Below are 15,227 nucleotides of genomic sequence, written 5' to 3'. Positions count from 1 at the left end.
ACAATCATAATGGGGAGACCATGGTCATGGAGTAGCGACATGTGTACATCTCAGAATGTGTTCTGCGGAGGGAACGCGTTTTGTGGAATATGTAGATTCTACCTTGGAGAAGACACAATGTTCTGCTAGTTCTGCTATATTCTGTCATGTAGAGATCAATTAAAAATTATATACACATTTTGACATTAGTCCCCTGATTCAATATTTCTTCTTTAATGTCTATATTTCAGAAATTTCAGACATCAGTGACAACTATGTATCTAGGAGCTATTAATGGTGAGAGATGCTGTAAGTCATAAGGCAGAAAGATAGATGAGGAGGAAATGCAAGAAAACAGGAAACAGAGATCATAGTTTTGAGAAATATAAGGAGTGAATCTAAAGGGGGTGACATGAAAACTTGAGCACCTTTATGGAAAGGCAAAATTAGCACAAAAAAGACAATTAACTTGCCTTCTATAAAGGTTGTGAGAAAATTAATGGTCTCTGATGAAGGAATAAATCTTAGGAAGCAGGAAGCTTCCCCGTTCCTTCAGGAATCAGAGACCTACAAAGTACCTGTGCCAAGGCGACCACTGCAAACAATGAGTAAACATTGCTAGACATATTTTAGCACAATCTAAAAGGTGAATAAAGACATTTGGCTGATCTGAAATTGAGCAGGCGTGCAAGAAAGACAATATAGAACTTGCAGGCACCGAAGAGAAAAAGCGACAACGCAGTCCTGCCCAGAAGGAAGATGCTGAGGAAATGTTCATCTTCTTGTGGAAGGAGACCAGACACGATGCAAACAGATAGTGAGTCACACTGAGATCATTGTGTTGATGTGATTTTATACCTGGCAAGAGCCAGGATCCCCACTCCTAACATCCTAAATTAGACAGACATGAGAATTACACAGAGGAAGTGTTTCCCAGGTGTGTTTTGTTTCAGTAGCTTGAGTAAGACAGATTTGATTACAAGGCCCATTTGGCCTGGAGACTTTGGATCCTGCCTGGTGAGTGGCTAATTTCACTTGAATCTTACATGGTTTTCTTCTTGGTCTTTTCTACCTGCATGTGATAAAAGTATTGTAACTAAAAGAGAATACCACAAAGATAAAGGAAGGTCTAGTCAAATAGCTCCTGACACCAAATGCCATCCTCAACACAGTGAAGAGGTCTGTCTCTAACAATGTATGCCATTGCTGATTCATCTGAATTCCTTATAGTAGAGGGGGCAATGTGGGGCCTCAGGCCTTGCACTAGTTCTCACATGTGGGTAGGAGGGAAGAAAGTTACCAAAAATCATGTAAGAAGTTAATTTAGGGAAAAGGAGTGTAATAGATTCTCTCTCTCTCTCTCTCTCTCTCTCTCTCTCTCTCTCTCTCTCTCTCTCTCTGAGTGTGTGTGTGTGTGTGTGTGTGTGTGTGTGTGTGTGTGTGTGTGTGTGTTGGGGTGTGCTGGAGAATGTTTTAAAAACTTTCAGCATGTTTAAAATCTCTCTTTCAGATAACCAAGTAAGAAGTGTAAGTGTGATGGCATTTCAGATTTGAGAGGGACAGCTATGGCAGAGACAAAATTGGGGTGCTGGGCTACTACAGTAGAGTGAAGCAGAACTTCCTAGGGTAAAGGACAGGGATGTGACATCAGGAGACTTGGGGACATACACTACAAGATGCCTCAAGCTTTGAGTTTCTCTTTTACAGCCCTTTCTCTGGCACCATGTATTTGTATACAATAAAGAAATACTCTTGATAGACTGCATTTCAGAAAACAAGTGCTGCTTTTAATATCAATTGTGTGAGCATGCAACATTGCTAAATACAAAAGTCATAGAAGCTCACAAGTGACTTCCAAGGCTGCCATTCTTCAGTCAAAGAACAATGCAGGGCGTCTAAGACATCATCAAATATGGATCCTTTCTTCTTTTCATTTAATGACTACACATCTGCTCCTTACTACTGCAGGATTAACTCAGAAGCCTACTGCCCAACAGTTACATCTTTTTTTTCTTTTATTATTTCTCTGAGAAGAAATAGAAATGCCATTCATTTTCTAAAATGGTACCTTGATGCCATGTCTGAGGAAGATTCAGTGGTAGGGCATCAACAGTGGGCTGCTATGTTAGGATTCCTTGAAAAATGAATTTTGTGATTTCTTGAACAGAGTCGAGAGCATTTCTGTGAACTCGAGATTAACATGCATTGACATAAAAATGCTCTCGGTTGAAAAAAGGTAAATTCAACAACTTCTCACTTATCATTAATGTATCAAAAACGGAAATCTTTGCGTTTCTCGGTAATTAAATAAAAAAGCATAGAATATTGATACACATTTATAACATAAACCTATGTAAATTTTCAGTTTACATGCCAGAAGTAAACTCTCAAAATAAGCTATAATTGAATATTTTAAAAAGAAAAACATAAAACAAAAATAAAAGTGGGCTTAGCCACATGTGTTATTGATTCATTTGCAAATCACAAGAAAGGCAAGTCCCTTTTGAAATTCACGTTCCTTCTTTGTAAAACACAAGCTGAGTGAATGCATCACTAACATTTTCTATACAGAGAAACATGCTGTGTAATTAGCTTTAATTTTATGACATGTGGAATAAAATTTTGTTGATAGAGAAACATGGGCTCAAATTAGCTTTCTAATCTTGCAAAAATCAGTCCTTATTCATGTTCACTTCCCAATGTGTGGAAGGAGAGAAAGGCTGATCTCTAAATGGTGCATTTGAAGAGCTGAAAGAAAGGTTCTGAAGTGAGTCAGCTGGAGGGGTTAACAAGCACTTGTTTGGGTTGTCACCTCTTCTGTCTGTCATTACAGATTCATTCCCTATGCATTATTATTTACTTGCAAATAACAGATATTAAATGAAAATTAGGAGATTCTATGCACTTTTGCCAAACAAAATTGATACAATGTGGGAGACTGAGAATGTTGATTTTTTTTTTTTCCTTTACAGCTTGAGAATACCACTGGGTTTGAATACAGTACACAAAGAGTAAGAGGCCAAACAAAATCAAAAGCTCCATATGACTTCTCCATTTAGCACTACTTATATATTTGAAGACAAGCATGGCACCACATGCATTAGTAATAGTATATCACACAGGGATATAAACCTTCCACATAGACTCAGCACTGGTTTTAAACTTTACAAAGCACATGTGAAATCAGTTTGGAATTCCACAACTTTAAGAATGAACTTCATATTCACAAGGAGGCTATAAGGATAATTAAACAAGGACATTGAAAACTGTTGAATGTTTTAAATAGACTATCAAAGATTGTCTAACCTGGCCCAGAAGCTTCTGCTCACATGTTTGAGTCTATCAATAGATAGATTTGTTTCACTCCTAACTAGCCTCCAATGAGTTGGATCAAAGCAAGGCCTTCATACTTAATCTGTTTGTTGTTCTATATCCAGAAAGTCATACTTAACATTCCTTGTTTTTCTGGAAAACATCCATTTGGGGACTAAATGAGACTCATGTCCTCCCAGTCAGTAAAAAATGCACTGTAAAGGAAGACATGATCGGACATACCTTCCACCTTGTGAGCATCTACAGAGACAGGGCGAGTTCCTGACAGCCTCACAGACGGCATGTTGAAACATTGCTCTCTACTTACCCTGGAACTGCAGCTATGTCCTCCAGGACACTTCGGGGATCTTTTGTTGTCATCTGTTATTTGTCCCACAATTCATGAACCTTGGGCATCTTACTGAATCCTTATTTATTACCACAGACAGTTGGTTTCATAATACTGACCAGAAGGGTTACACAGGCCACAAAAATTTTCCATACAAGAATCACGATGTCAAAACACACCATAGGCCATCAACAGCATCAGTAAAAGTGTGGTTAGGTGATAACTATTGTATCAGAATGCAAGTCACACTAATTATTAGTAAAAGTTTACAAACATTAAAAAGTGCATAATAACATCTGGATATGAAAGGGCTGAAAAAGGACATGGTAGAACACAAGACAGGGCTTCATGTTTTGGACTGTCACCCACAGGGTGGGGAGGAGAGTACTTTCTTCATGAGCCATCCTCCAGATTTAAACAATAGCACACAACAGTGTGACAAAACTGATCCACAGAGCACAGTATTTCCAGTTATTAGAATTATCTGGCTTTCTTTTTTCCACTTTCTCAATTTTCAAAAATTCTTAGTATTAAAAATTAAAATTCGTTGAAATAACTTCTTATTTAGAAATAAAGTCAATATTGATAGACAGAATTCTTGGCTGTGCAGATACCGAGAAGACTGAACTCAGGCAATATTCACATTAATGGATATCTCCAAATGCCTGTGTAATAAAGCAAAGGGCTCTCGGTGAATCTGGTGGACTTCATTGTCAGCACACAGTTCTCAAGAGGAAAGTAGTGTTTTACAAAAGTATGTTCTTCCCTGTGCACGCCACAACACTATGGAAAATTAAAAAGGCAGCCCTTTAAAAAATGAGTGGTATAAAAATTCACAGTAATGTATATCATTTTGTTTCACACACGCAATCAAAGGGCAGTGCTGAGCAGGTCTACTGTACGATACGAAACAGTGTAAATAACACAGCACTAACACACAGGGACAGAATGCTAACAGTGCTCTCTGGATGGTTCTTTTACTGGGTGACTACTCCAGCCAGAGATAGTTAAACTCTGGGGTTCAACCAACCCTTTTCAATTAGACACAATTAAATCCTCTGACATCACGAGGGGCCAGATGCTACAGGAATCATCAGCGAGGTCGGTGCTACTCTCTACAAGCATTTCATTATATGGTCAAGTGAAAGGACCCATACAAAAACGATATCCGAGCACAGGCCAGGTGATTTCAACCATTGCTAATGACAGAGGTAGGGAAAAGGCTGTCTGCAGACACAGGCCCGGCCCCCACTTTTAACATGGCAACGAACAGCTTCTTGCCATGCAGCACAGCCATTTTCTTCCCCTCCTCTCCACCCATGGCAGCAAATACATCCGAGCAACGTCAGGAGATTCGCCACACTGTCAGGTGTCGGTGAAGGTCAGAATGGAGTGTTAGCTTTCAGATTTGGCGGCTTCTCCTTGGGCTTCCCCACTTTGTTCTGTGGAGCTTCTCTGTCCATCATCTTCACCTTCTGAAAAGGACAATGAAAACGGAGGGTAAAGAAGAGCTCATGCTTACCGACTCTTACTGTATGATGTTGGAGACTTTAGACATATATCCACAAAGTCTGAACATGTTATGGAGACAAATGTGGTTTTTGGTAGTGCACGACCAAGAAAATAGTGTAAGCATTCAGAGCTTGGCACTTTCTGTGACATCGGAACAAAAGTCAGAAACAAATAACTTACGAAATGTTCGGTTAATCTGTGACTGGCTGTGCTTTTGATAAAGGAAAACTCATAACCAAGCTCAATACTCTTAAATGTGCTTTTACAATCTCCAGAAACCACAGGAGGGATTGTGTCCTGACCCTCTAATTGGAAGAAATAGTTAAAATTTACCTTTCCTATCATTTATATAACTTTAGGATTATCCACCTGATTTCTCAAATATTTTATTAATTCAAAACTTAAAGTAACAGTGGAAGATGGAAAGGATTTTTGATAGTTGGTCAGTCTCTTGTCCAACAGTTTGCTGGTCTCTGATCTGTCCTAACCACAGGATGGGAGTCAGATTCAGGCAGATGCCAGACAGCAGAATAATGAAGGATGAAAGTAACTGTGTAAATACAGACTGAGGACCCTGACTCCCATGAAGATGGTGTTTAAAGATACTGTTCAGGATTTAGCAATACACTGCAAATAGACATTGTTAAATGTTTGTTAACTGATCAAGAAATAGTGGTATTGTTAAATATATATTATAAGAAAACAGAGACAGAAGTGATGAACTAAGTCCCTCCAAATCTTCAGAAGTACTGTATTTGTTTCAATGTATATCACGTTTTATAGTTTCGACTTTTATGTGTATTTCTTTTTTGCATGGAGAATGGTAAAGTCAGGGTTGTTAACAGCTTGCCTACTTTGAAACTTAATGATTTGAAGAGAAACTAAAAAATTTGCAAGGGCTTAGATACTTATGATTCAAAGGCAGAGCTGTTTAGAAAAGAAGATATGTTATGACCAGCAATATGTTTGAATATTTTTTCAATTATATAATTATAATTTATTTAGTGCAGACTTATATTTTACTTTGTTTTATGAACATAAATATTACTACTATTAAAATTACTTATAGTAATTTAGTATGTTCTCTTGCATGAAAGTCTTGAGTCTAACAATTCTGAGTGACAGGCAAAACAGAAGAAATGACTCCATGGGTCAAAAGTCCGATATTAAGGCTTTCTGAAATTTGTGCAGTCATTTAAAATTGAATATTCAAGTAAAAATTAAAATATAAATCTATGAAAAGAAACTGGAATAATTTCTAGACCACAGAAAAATATATTTACTCATTTCAAGACCATAAAATGAAATAATGCCCTATAGTCTTTTTCCAAATTGCTTCCAGAGTTAAGTATATACAAAAACGGCAAGGAAGCGATGAGCCCTAAAACATGCAGGTCCATGCAGTCCACAGCCATGATGCCAACATTTATCATTAATCTAAAACTGAAAGGGTGCCTATGATATACTGACCTTTAGTAACTGAATGACATTCTGCCTTTTTAAAATCATGTACATAACCTTACACATTGTCCAACAGTCCGAAGGCTTTCACACGTTTATTCTTATAGGGAAGCCATATTGAATGCTACAGAGTCAGAAATTATAGGTTGCTTTTGTGTACACAACACTGTGGTTCTTTGATTGTGAATTCTTTTCATAGTTAATGATTATTTTGTGCAAGTCTTTTTTAATAAATTTGAAGAAGCTATGCATAGGGGAACTATTAAAGAACTTATTTTAATACTCAGAATTAAGGCTATCAAATATTTTAATGCATTAATTCTTTTCTTTTTCACTAGTAAAGTCAAGTGACTTGGATAAGTACTAAGACACATTTTTCCCCCACAAAACCATTCAATTATGAAAATTTAAAAACCATTTTATCTAAATAGTACTTATGTAACAAACATTTTTATTTCCATTCTCACTAAAAATGGGTTAGGGCACCTCTTTTAGAATGATGCTTTGAATTAAGGTCTGCCTGACTCAGTTGTGAATCTTTTAAAATATGTACAAAATGTAGGAGATAGCCAGTATTATTATTCATGACAGGAGTCCTAACTCTATTAAAGCTTCTCCATAAGTAATTTCAAAGCTTTTGTAGATACTGAATTTTTTTGATCATGTGTTTTAATTTTTTCAATGGATGTAGGGAACCCTTTCATGATAAGTCACTGAAAAAAAGGAGGGATTGAGGAACTAATTTGAGACTTTCATCTTGTTTGAACTGTTTTTAATTGTGTCATCTGATGTGTGTGTGTGTGTGTGTGTGTGTGTGTGTGTGTGTGTGTTTATGTGTATGTGTCCTAATCTCATGTAGGGAAATGTCAGATCACTTCATGTCATGTTCCTAGAAAGGTCTACATAAAGTGACTCACCTGTCTTGTTGATATCAAGACCTGCTAATTTCAAGGCTAATTCATTGCTGTTGCCACTTGCAGAGGAAACCAGGATATCATGTATTGCATTTCTTCTACCTGTTCTTCCTGAAGCAATAAAATCTGCATATGTAGTTTCCACATCAGTCATTGCTAACAAATATCCACATAGCAGGGACTGCAAAAGAAAGAAAGGGAAGTTAATTGGTGAATGTAATTCTAATCAATGGTGAACATTTGACAGAGAAACATTAGTATTAAATGAATGGCTTATGAAATGAATGGCTTATAAAATGAATGAGAAATAAGTGCTTAGAAGTAGGGTTTGGATTCTTGTCTGAAGTGTTTATATCAAACCACAAAAATGACCAGCATGGCAGAAACTCCCTAAGGGTGCAGTAGTGGCACACATATCTTGGCTGTAACCAACACCTCCCTGACTGCCAATGTTTACACTTACACTCACAGATACATGTAGTTTTCACGTTTTGTCAGAAAAACTTCCTTTTGAAAGAAATGGATACCATTACAGAACACCAAAACCAATGAAAAAGCAAAGAATAAATGATCCTTTGGTGCCCGGTCCCAGTGGATACATACACAACCCAGTTCCTGAACGTATGGCTCAAGGACCATTATTGAAGAGATTGGGAGTTGGGTTGTAAGAGCCAAAGGAACAGAAAGTTTGGTGTAAGACTCAACTACTAGAAATGTCAGAAAAGCTATATTTTGATGAAGTGTCATCAACATGGCTTCCTGTCAAAGTTACTGTTCTATTGCTGTGAAGAGACAATACATCCAAAGAAACTCTTATAAAAGAAAGCACTTAATTGAAGGCTAGCTTACAGTTTCAGAGGCTATTCCATTATTATTATGGTGTGGAGCATGGCAGCATGCAGGCATACATGGTGCTGGAGAAGTAGCTGAGAGTTCTACACCCTGATTCACAGTCAGAAGGGACACTGGGCCTGGTGTGGGCTTTTGAAAACTCAAAGCCTGCTCCTAGGAACACATTTCCTCCAACATTAGGGCCATACCTCCTAATCTTTCTAATACTTTAAATTGGCTCCACTTCCTGGTGGTTAGACTTTCAAATATATGAGACTGTGGACACCATTCTTATTCAAACTACTGCATTGCCTAACCAAGACCTGAACTAATGAGACCAATGGATGTGATAATATAGAAGGGGGAAAGCTCATGGGACCTCAACCCTAGACAAGGAAATATAGGTAGTTGGGGAGTGTCATTGGAGAAATGGTCTTTCCCAGGGAAGAGACTCTCAACTGGTTATCCAATACCAAGTGGTCAGTCCTAAGATAATATACATACAGGTAACATTACACAGGCTGAGCAAGTCATATTTATGTATTTTTGTATATATGTAACAATTAATAGGCCATGAATTGGAGCGATCTACAGGATGTATGGAAGGAGTTGGAGGGAGGAAGTTGAAGAGGGAAAATGATGTAATTATAAGAGCAAAAAATATTTTTTTAATTATTTAAAAAACCACAATTCTGAAGGGATAGTGTTATAGTTCTGTGGTAGAACATATATGTTATGTGCACAATGTCCTGCTTTCAACCCCAAGGCCATCAAAAATAAAAGTAAGAACAAAGGAATAGGAATCTAGGACCCTTCTTGTGCTCAGGATTCAATAGCAATACTTTGACTTCTATTCCAACTGCTCAATGTTGACTTATAGTCTAAAACAGTCATAGATAATAAGTTTAATAAATGTAGTAAGAGCTTTGTGAAAATGGTATAAGACCAGCTTTAGCCCACAGGCCATAGCTTGTTTCTACATGGTTTATATCCTAAAATTCTCTTTTCTCATAATATTCTAGAGCTGAATTGAAAATAAGGTAGGATTGATGAAGTGGTCCAGTCCAGAGGTGAGCATTCAGCAAGTATACTATCTACAGAGCTAAGAATACTTGAGAAACAGATTCAAATACAGTTTTTATTCTATCATCACCCTACATCAGGAATTCTAAACATTGCCAATGATCAAGTACTGCTGCCAATGATGAAACATTGTCAATGATCAAATACATCCAGGAAGATGACTCTTCTGTCCTAGAGACAAGCAATGGCTTGAGATGAGTAACATAGTCCTTGAAATATAATTTTGAATTAGCAGAGTGAATTAAAGTGAACTTCCCAGACAAAATCCACAATACATAAACTTGAATATTGAAACAATCAAGATACTGAATGCCCCCTAAAGGCCCATGTGTTGGATGCTAGTCCATATGGAGAATTATCTAAGATAGGTGTAGTTTGGGTTTCAAATGAATGAGCCTATTAAGTATATAGCAAGCAAAAGAAAAAGAAGAAATAGCAAATAGAAGATAGAGGAAACATATAGATAGCAGAATATCATAAAATTGGGCTCTTTCAACACCTAATGAAAACTGTTGGAGTAGTTCAGTTAGTGACATCAAGTAAGATTCTTAGACAAGAATGAGTGGGGAAACTACTGAAACAGCCATGCTGGAGTTGCAGATTGGGAGACTGACAGCAGGGCAGAGCAGAGCAGAACAGAGTAGGGCAGAGCAGGGCAGGGCAGAGCAGAGCAGAGCAGAGCAGGGCAGAGCAGGGCAGAGCAGGGCAGAGCAGGGCAGAGCAGGTCTTCTTGGGTGAGTTTCTGCCACCAGGTCCCACATGGACGTTTGTATACTATTAGATAATAGTAGCCTCTGTTGGAAATGGTTTATCTTCTAGCTGTCACTAAGGGTACATTTTTATTAAATTAAATTCATTTTTATTTTATATAAATGTACCGTATTTATATAATTACCCCCATCTCTCTAACTCCTCTCATGTCCCAATTGTCCTTTCTCAACTTCATGATCTTTTTTAATTATTATTGTTATGTACGCATTCATGGAGGTAAATGAATAAATGTGTAAGTACAGTCTCTGAGTCTGTTTACTGTTCCTTAATATGTGTAATTCTCACTCCTCATCAAAGAAACTTCCTTTTACAGAATATGGAGATCACTGTAGAAAGCCACAACTGGTCAAATGCAGAGAACAACCGACTGTGTGGTGGCCAGCTCTCACTGATAGATCCACAGCACAACGCCCACATCAAACACTCAGGAACACGGCAGAAGGTAGGACACAAGGGTTATAAGGGTCAGAGTACCAGAGCACCTGCTGTGCTGGGAGATGTCTTCTATATATGACAGGGAAGCTTCACCCATGAAATCTCAACAATGTGGATGCCTAAACACGACCTGAACAATGACAAAACCAGCTGACACACCAACATGGAAGGCAGAAATCTCATGGGCTCCACTCCTAGATGGAGACTTACAGGCAGTTAATGACCTCTGAGAGATGGAGAATTAGTCTAAGAATGGACCCCTGATTTTCTAACATCAAGTAGTCATCCCTAAAAACATATACATGCAACATATTTAATTATAATTGGCTGTTTGCTGTCTTCCTTTCTCTATGTCAAAGAGCAAGGGGACTAGCCTGCTCTATGATAGGGCAGTCTAGACACTTTGTGTCTGGGACAAGGGAGCTGTTCTCATTCTTGAAGAGTTGTCTCAATAAGCTTAAAGAGCACATTACAATTTACCAGGATACCATGTATCACAGACACTTAGGTCCCAGTTCATGTTACTATTGGAGGTGGTGGAACCTTTAGAAGGTACCGTCTAATAGAAGAGAGTTAGATCATAGACAGCATAACCTTGAAGGAGGTCTTAGGACCCTGGGTCCTCCTCTTCCTCTTTCTTAGCTTTCTGGATAATACAAGGTGTGTATGCTCTGATGTCACATGGAACTACCATGGTGTTTTGCTATAGCTTCAAGGCATCAGAACCTATCATCAGAAAACAATGAAACCATTGGCCAACTTTATCAGCTCTCTACACCACATATTTTCCCTCATCAAAGTAACTAGAATTTGGGCTGTGGTTGTTGCTCTGCCATCCAGTCATAGAGTGAATTACTGAGAAACCTTTAACCATCTTGTTCATAATTACTAATTGGTAAAGAAGGGTAGTAGATAATGTGATAATTGATGTGCTTGAAGTGAAAGGATGATAACAATGGTACTTAAAACTACCTCATTTCTAAAATCCTGTATTTGGAAATCCCCTACCCTGGCCATTGTCACCTCTTTCATCCCTTTCCTCTCATATTTTGCGAATCAGTTCTTCACATGGAACCACTCTTTAATTCCTTCAAAACCTTTAACTTCAGTCTTGCTAGGTGGAGTGCCATGTGAATCAGTTACCCACCAGTTCATGTCTCTTCATCTAAGCATTAGGAAGTCCCTTTGGTCTACTGTGATCAATGCCTTCCTACCTATGTTTCATGCTGAGAAAACAGCCCAGTACACTTTCTTTGATCTCACTACCAGGTGGCTGTTACCAGGAAAAGTTACAAAATTGTGCCAATTGGCTCAACTAGACATTTCTGACTATTATTAGTCTGTAGGCAGAGTTGCACTGATTCTCTTATTCACCTCTAGGTGACATTTCCTTGTGCTCTGATCCATGGGAACTATTCCCAGCCCTTTCCAATCTAAACATCAGACACTGTCTGTTTTCAGTGATGGCTCCATCATTGCTTCCTAAAAGGATATAGGACTCTGGCTGTAAGTTTTCTCAAAGTTCTTCTCCTAAATATCTCTCTGTATTGTCTTTTACTGGTGAATTGTTTCCTTTCTTCCTTCTTTTTTTTCTTGAGACATGCTATTGGTTTTATTTTATTTCATCTCCAATACCATCATCAGTTGCTGTAACATCATACACCTTGTTTAGCACATTTTTGTTTAGCTCTCACTGGTGAAATCAATATCTAACCATTTCTCAATAAATATTGACTTTTTTTTTATATCACTTACATTTTCACTCTGTTTAGAATGCTGCTTCCAGGGTGATCTCAGGCCATCCTCAAAACCCTCCAAAGCCTCACCCATAGTCTACAAATTCTGAAAGTGAGAATTCCATTTAAGGCTCTCCATGATCTGAATGGCTCTTACTTTTGCAGATTTTACTTCACCACTCACGTTCATGCTTGGTATTTTACAAAATATAGCACAGTGTTTTTCAGAGATCTGTGATGGTGCATTTGCTCAAATCTGTTGTTCCACCTGGAATGCAGTTCCCAAATAAATTTGCTTGGTGAAACAGACTGAGCCCTCAAAATTCAGCCCAAACTCGTCTTCCTTTTTCTACCCTCCCTGTCTTCAGACAGCACTTCATGAACCTGGACTTTCTCTGTACAGGCAATGACAGCATTATGGTGACCTCTCTTTCTAGACAGATGGCAATCTACAACAAATTAAGAACTTATTAATGGGATGGAGGTAATATTGTGTATACCCTCAATTGTGGAATGAATATGAGAGATAGCAGAAGTGGAATCCTTTGAAGAGAAGGGGGGGGGGGGCAGAAAGGAAGAGGATGGGAAGAAGGGAGAGGGGAATAGAGTGATAGACATGAGTAAAACAAAGTGCTGTGTACATAAAGATGTCAATATGAATCCCATTATTTTATTTACCAGCTAACAATAACACTATTTTTAAAAGGACCTGCATTTTGTTATTTCTTTTATAGTATGCAATTTCTAACATAGTCACTTGCATATAGTTAGAGCTAAATAAAAGTGTGAATAGAAATGATGAATTATCTTTCATCAGCAGTCACAGAAAATGCCCCTGCTTCCTGAAGATGTCAAATTAACAAATCCTAAAAACTTACCCACTCCAACCTGTATGATTCTATACACAGAGCCCATATAAGTCAACCTATTGCCTATCTTTACCTTGTTACTTAAGTTTTTTGGAACTTAGGTTCATAAAGTTCCAGCACATTCCTTTTCCTTTATGAGGCTGTTTCTGGGTCAGTAATAATGTTTTGACTTTGCAGTAATTCAATCTTATAGTTATAAATATATTGTCATTAGCTAGAACAACATTAGCAACATGATGTATAATTTCTACATGAACCTGGAGGTTTAGAGCTGAATAAACATATCAGCCTGGTGAACACACTTGTAAGTACTAAAGGAGAAATGGAGCTAGAGAAATAAGCTTTTCCACAGTAATTTCTATTCTTAGTGATTGTCTTTTTAAAATAGTTGTTTCAAAACATGGACTTAAAAGAAAGGACACACTTGCTATTATTTATCATCTGGCAAAATAAAATAAAAAGAGGTAAAAATCAATAGCTCATTTTTAAGTGTTTTTTTTTTCAAGACAGGGTTTCTCTGTGTAGCTTTGCTCCTTTCCTGGATCTCGCTCTGTAAACCAGGCTGGCCTCGAACTCACAAAGATCTGCCTGCCTCTGTCTCCCAAGTACTGGGATTAAAGGCGTGTGCCACCACTGCCCGGCAGCATTTTTAAGTGTTTTAAGTGACCCTGAAATCATATACAGGACCATGGCTTAAAAGCCAGGCCTTATTTTATTAAAGCAGTCCTTGGCTTTCCCCCCTAACTTGTTTTCTCTGCATAATGACGTATGTAGGGTTTGTCTAACTCGCTCCACTGCTGCTGATTTTACGGAGATTTGAAGTATCAAAAAGGAAGCAGAGAAGAGTGGTTACGTTTCCCATGGGAAGGTACCCATGTGAGCAGAACTGACAACTTTGAACTTTCATTTAGTGCACTCTTAGCTAATGGGCATATGCTGGGACAAACATGGGTATGGAAGTTATAAAGGCATATTGCAATTATCTTCAAATGGCCACATGCAGCTTACATTTGAGTGAGTGAGTGACAATGAGAACAGTTGAATAAAAGCCCACCTCTTAAATGTTTTTGGTATATATTTATATGTACACACTCTACACATCTAAAGTAAATTGTAAACTAAATATTAGGGATTTAGTTATTATTGCCTTAATTATTGTACTAGCTATTAATAGGAAATGATGTTTTTATAATACTTTTATAATACTTTTTTGATGAACAATAGATTTATTTTATGATAAAAAAAACAGTAACTAAAAAGTAGCACATCTAAACATGCAAGGCAGAAGGAATGGGATATCATTTTTGAACAAAATACATCATTGCTTTGAACTCTATGTATGTCTTTCCATGATAATAATTTTTATTATTACTCTTAGGTTCTCAAAAGTACTTGCTTTCATATATGCAATGTCTTTTCCTCTGAAGCAACTATTTAGGCACAGGTCTATTAATTCAGCAACCAAATATTCAGAGATATAACAAACATATTACTTCATGGAAAATGAACTTTGGCTATGAAATTCTGGAGAATTATCTCCAAAAAGTTATAACAGATACAAAGGAACAGGAAGGAAGGAAGGAAGGAAGGAAGGAAGGAAGGAAGGAAGGAAGGAAGAAAGAAAAGAAAGAAAGAAGAGAAAAGAAAACAACATCATCAAAAAAAAAAATGCCAGAACCTGACAGCGGTATAACAGAGGAGCAATTTGCATATATTCTGACTATATAAAATAAAGAGAAAACCCTTGAAAAATATAGTAATAATGAACTCTAGTTCTTATGTGTGCTGCTCTGTATAGAATTTTCTAAACATTAACTAATGATAATTTATTAGATATAGACAAGGAATATGGTGGGTTTCTGTACCCAGTTATACAAACACAAAATTATATTAAGTATGTAGTGGGGGGAAGATACTTTATTCTTTAAATATTGAGCTATCCAATGTTAAATTGAATTTGAAAATTTAAATTAAA

At 37.4% G+C, this 15,227-nt stretch overlaps 1 protein-coding gene across 4 annotated transcripts in view; it reads right to left on the bottom strand.

Annotated features, from left to right (window-relative positions):
* Positions 1 to 1,744: 1,744 nt before the first annotated feature.
* The window catches only part of Pkia (cAMP-dependent protein kinase inhibitor alpha), a 70,618-nt gene continuing 57,135 nt past the window's right edge, over positions 1,745 to 15,227 (bottom strand). For all 4 annotated transcript variants that reach the window (XM_028890410.2, XM_028890414.2, XM_028890413.2 and 1 more), the window contains 2 exons: positions 7,531 to 7,708; positions 1,745 to 5,115 (listed from right to left, as the gene is read on the bottom strand). In XM_028890410.2, the coding sequence (XP_028746243.1) occupies positions 5,036 to 5,115; positions 7,531 to 7,708 (258 nt within the window). In that variant the 3' untranslated portion in view covers positions 1,745 to 5,035. The remainder of the gene's footprint in view (positions 5,116 to 7,530; positions 7,709 to 15,227) is intronic.

Source organism: Peromyscus leucopus, chromosome 2 (assembly GCF_004664715.2).
Source record: "Peromyscus leucopus breed LL Stock chromosome 2, UCI_PerLeu_2.1, whole genome shotgun sequence".
NCBI classification, from domain to species: domain Eukaryota; kingdom Metazoa; phylum Chordata; class Mammalia; order Rodentia; family Cricetidae; genus Peromyscus; species Peromyscus leucopus.
Note: the sequence above shows the minus strand (reverse complement) of the source record. Positions and strands in the feature narration are given on the sequence as shown.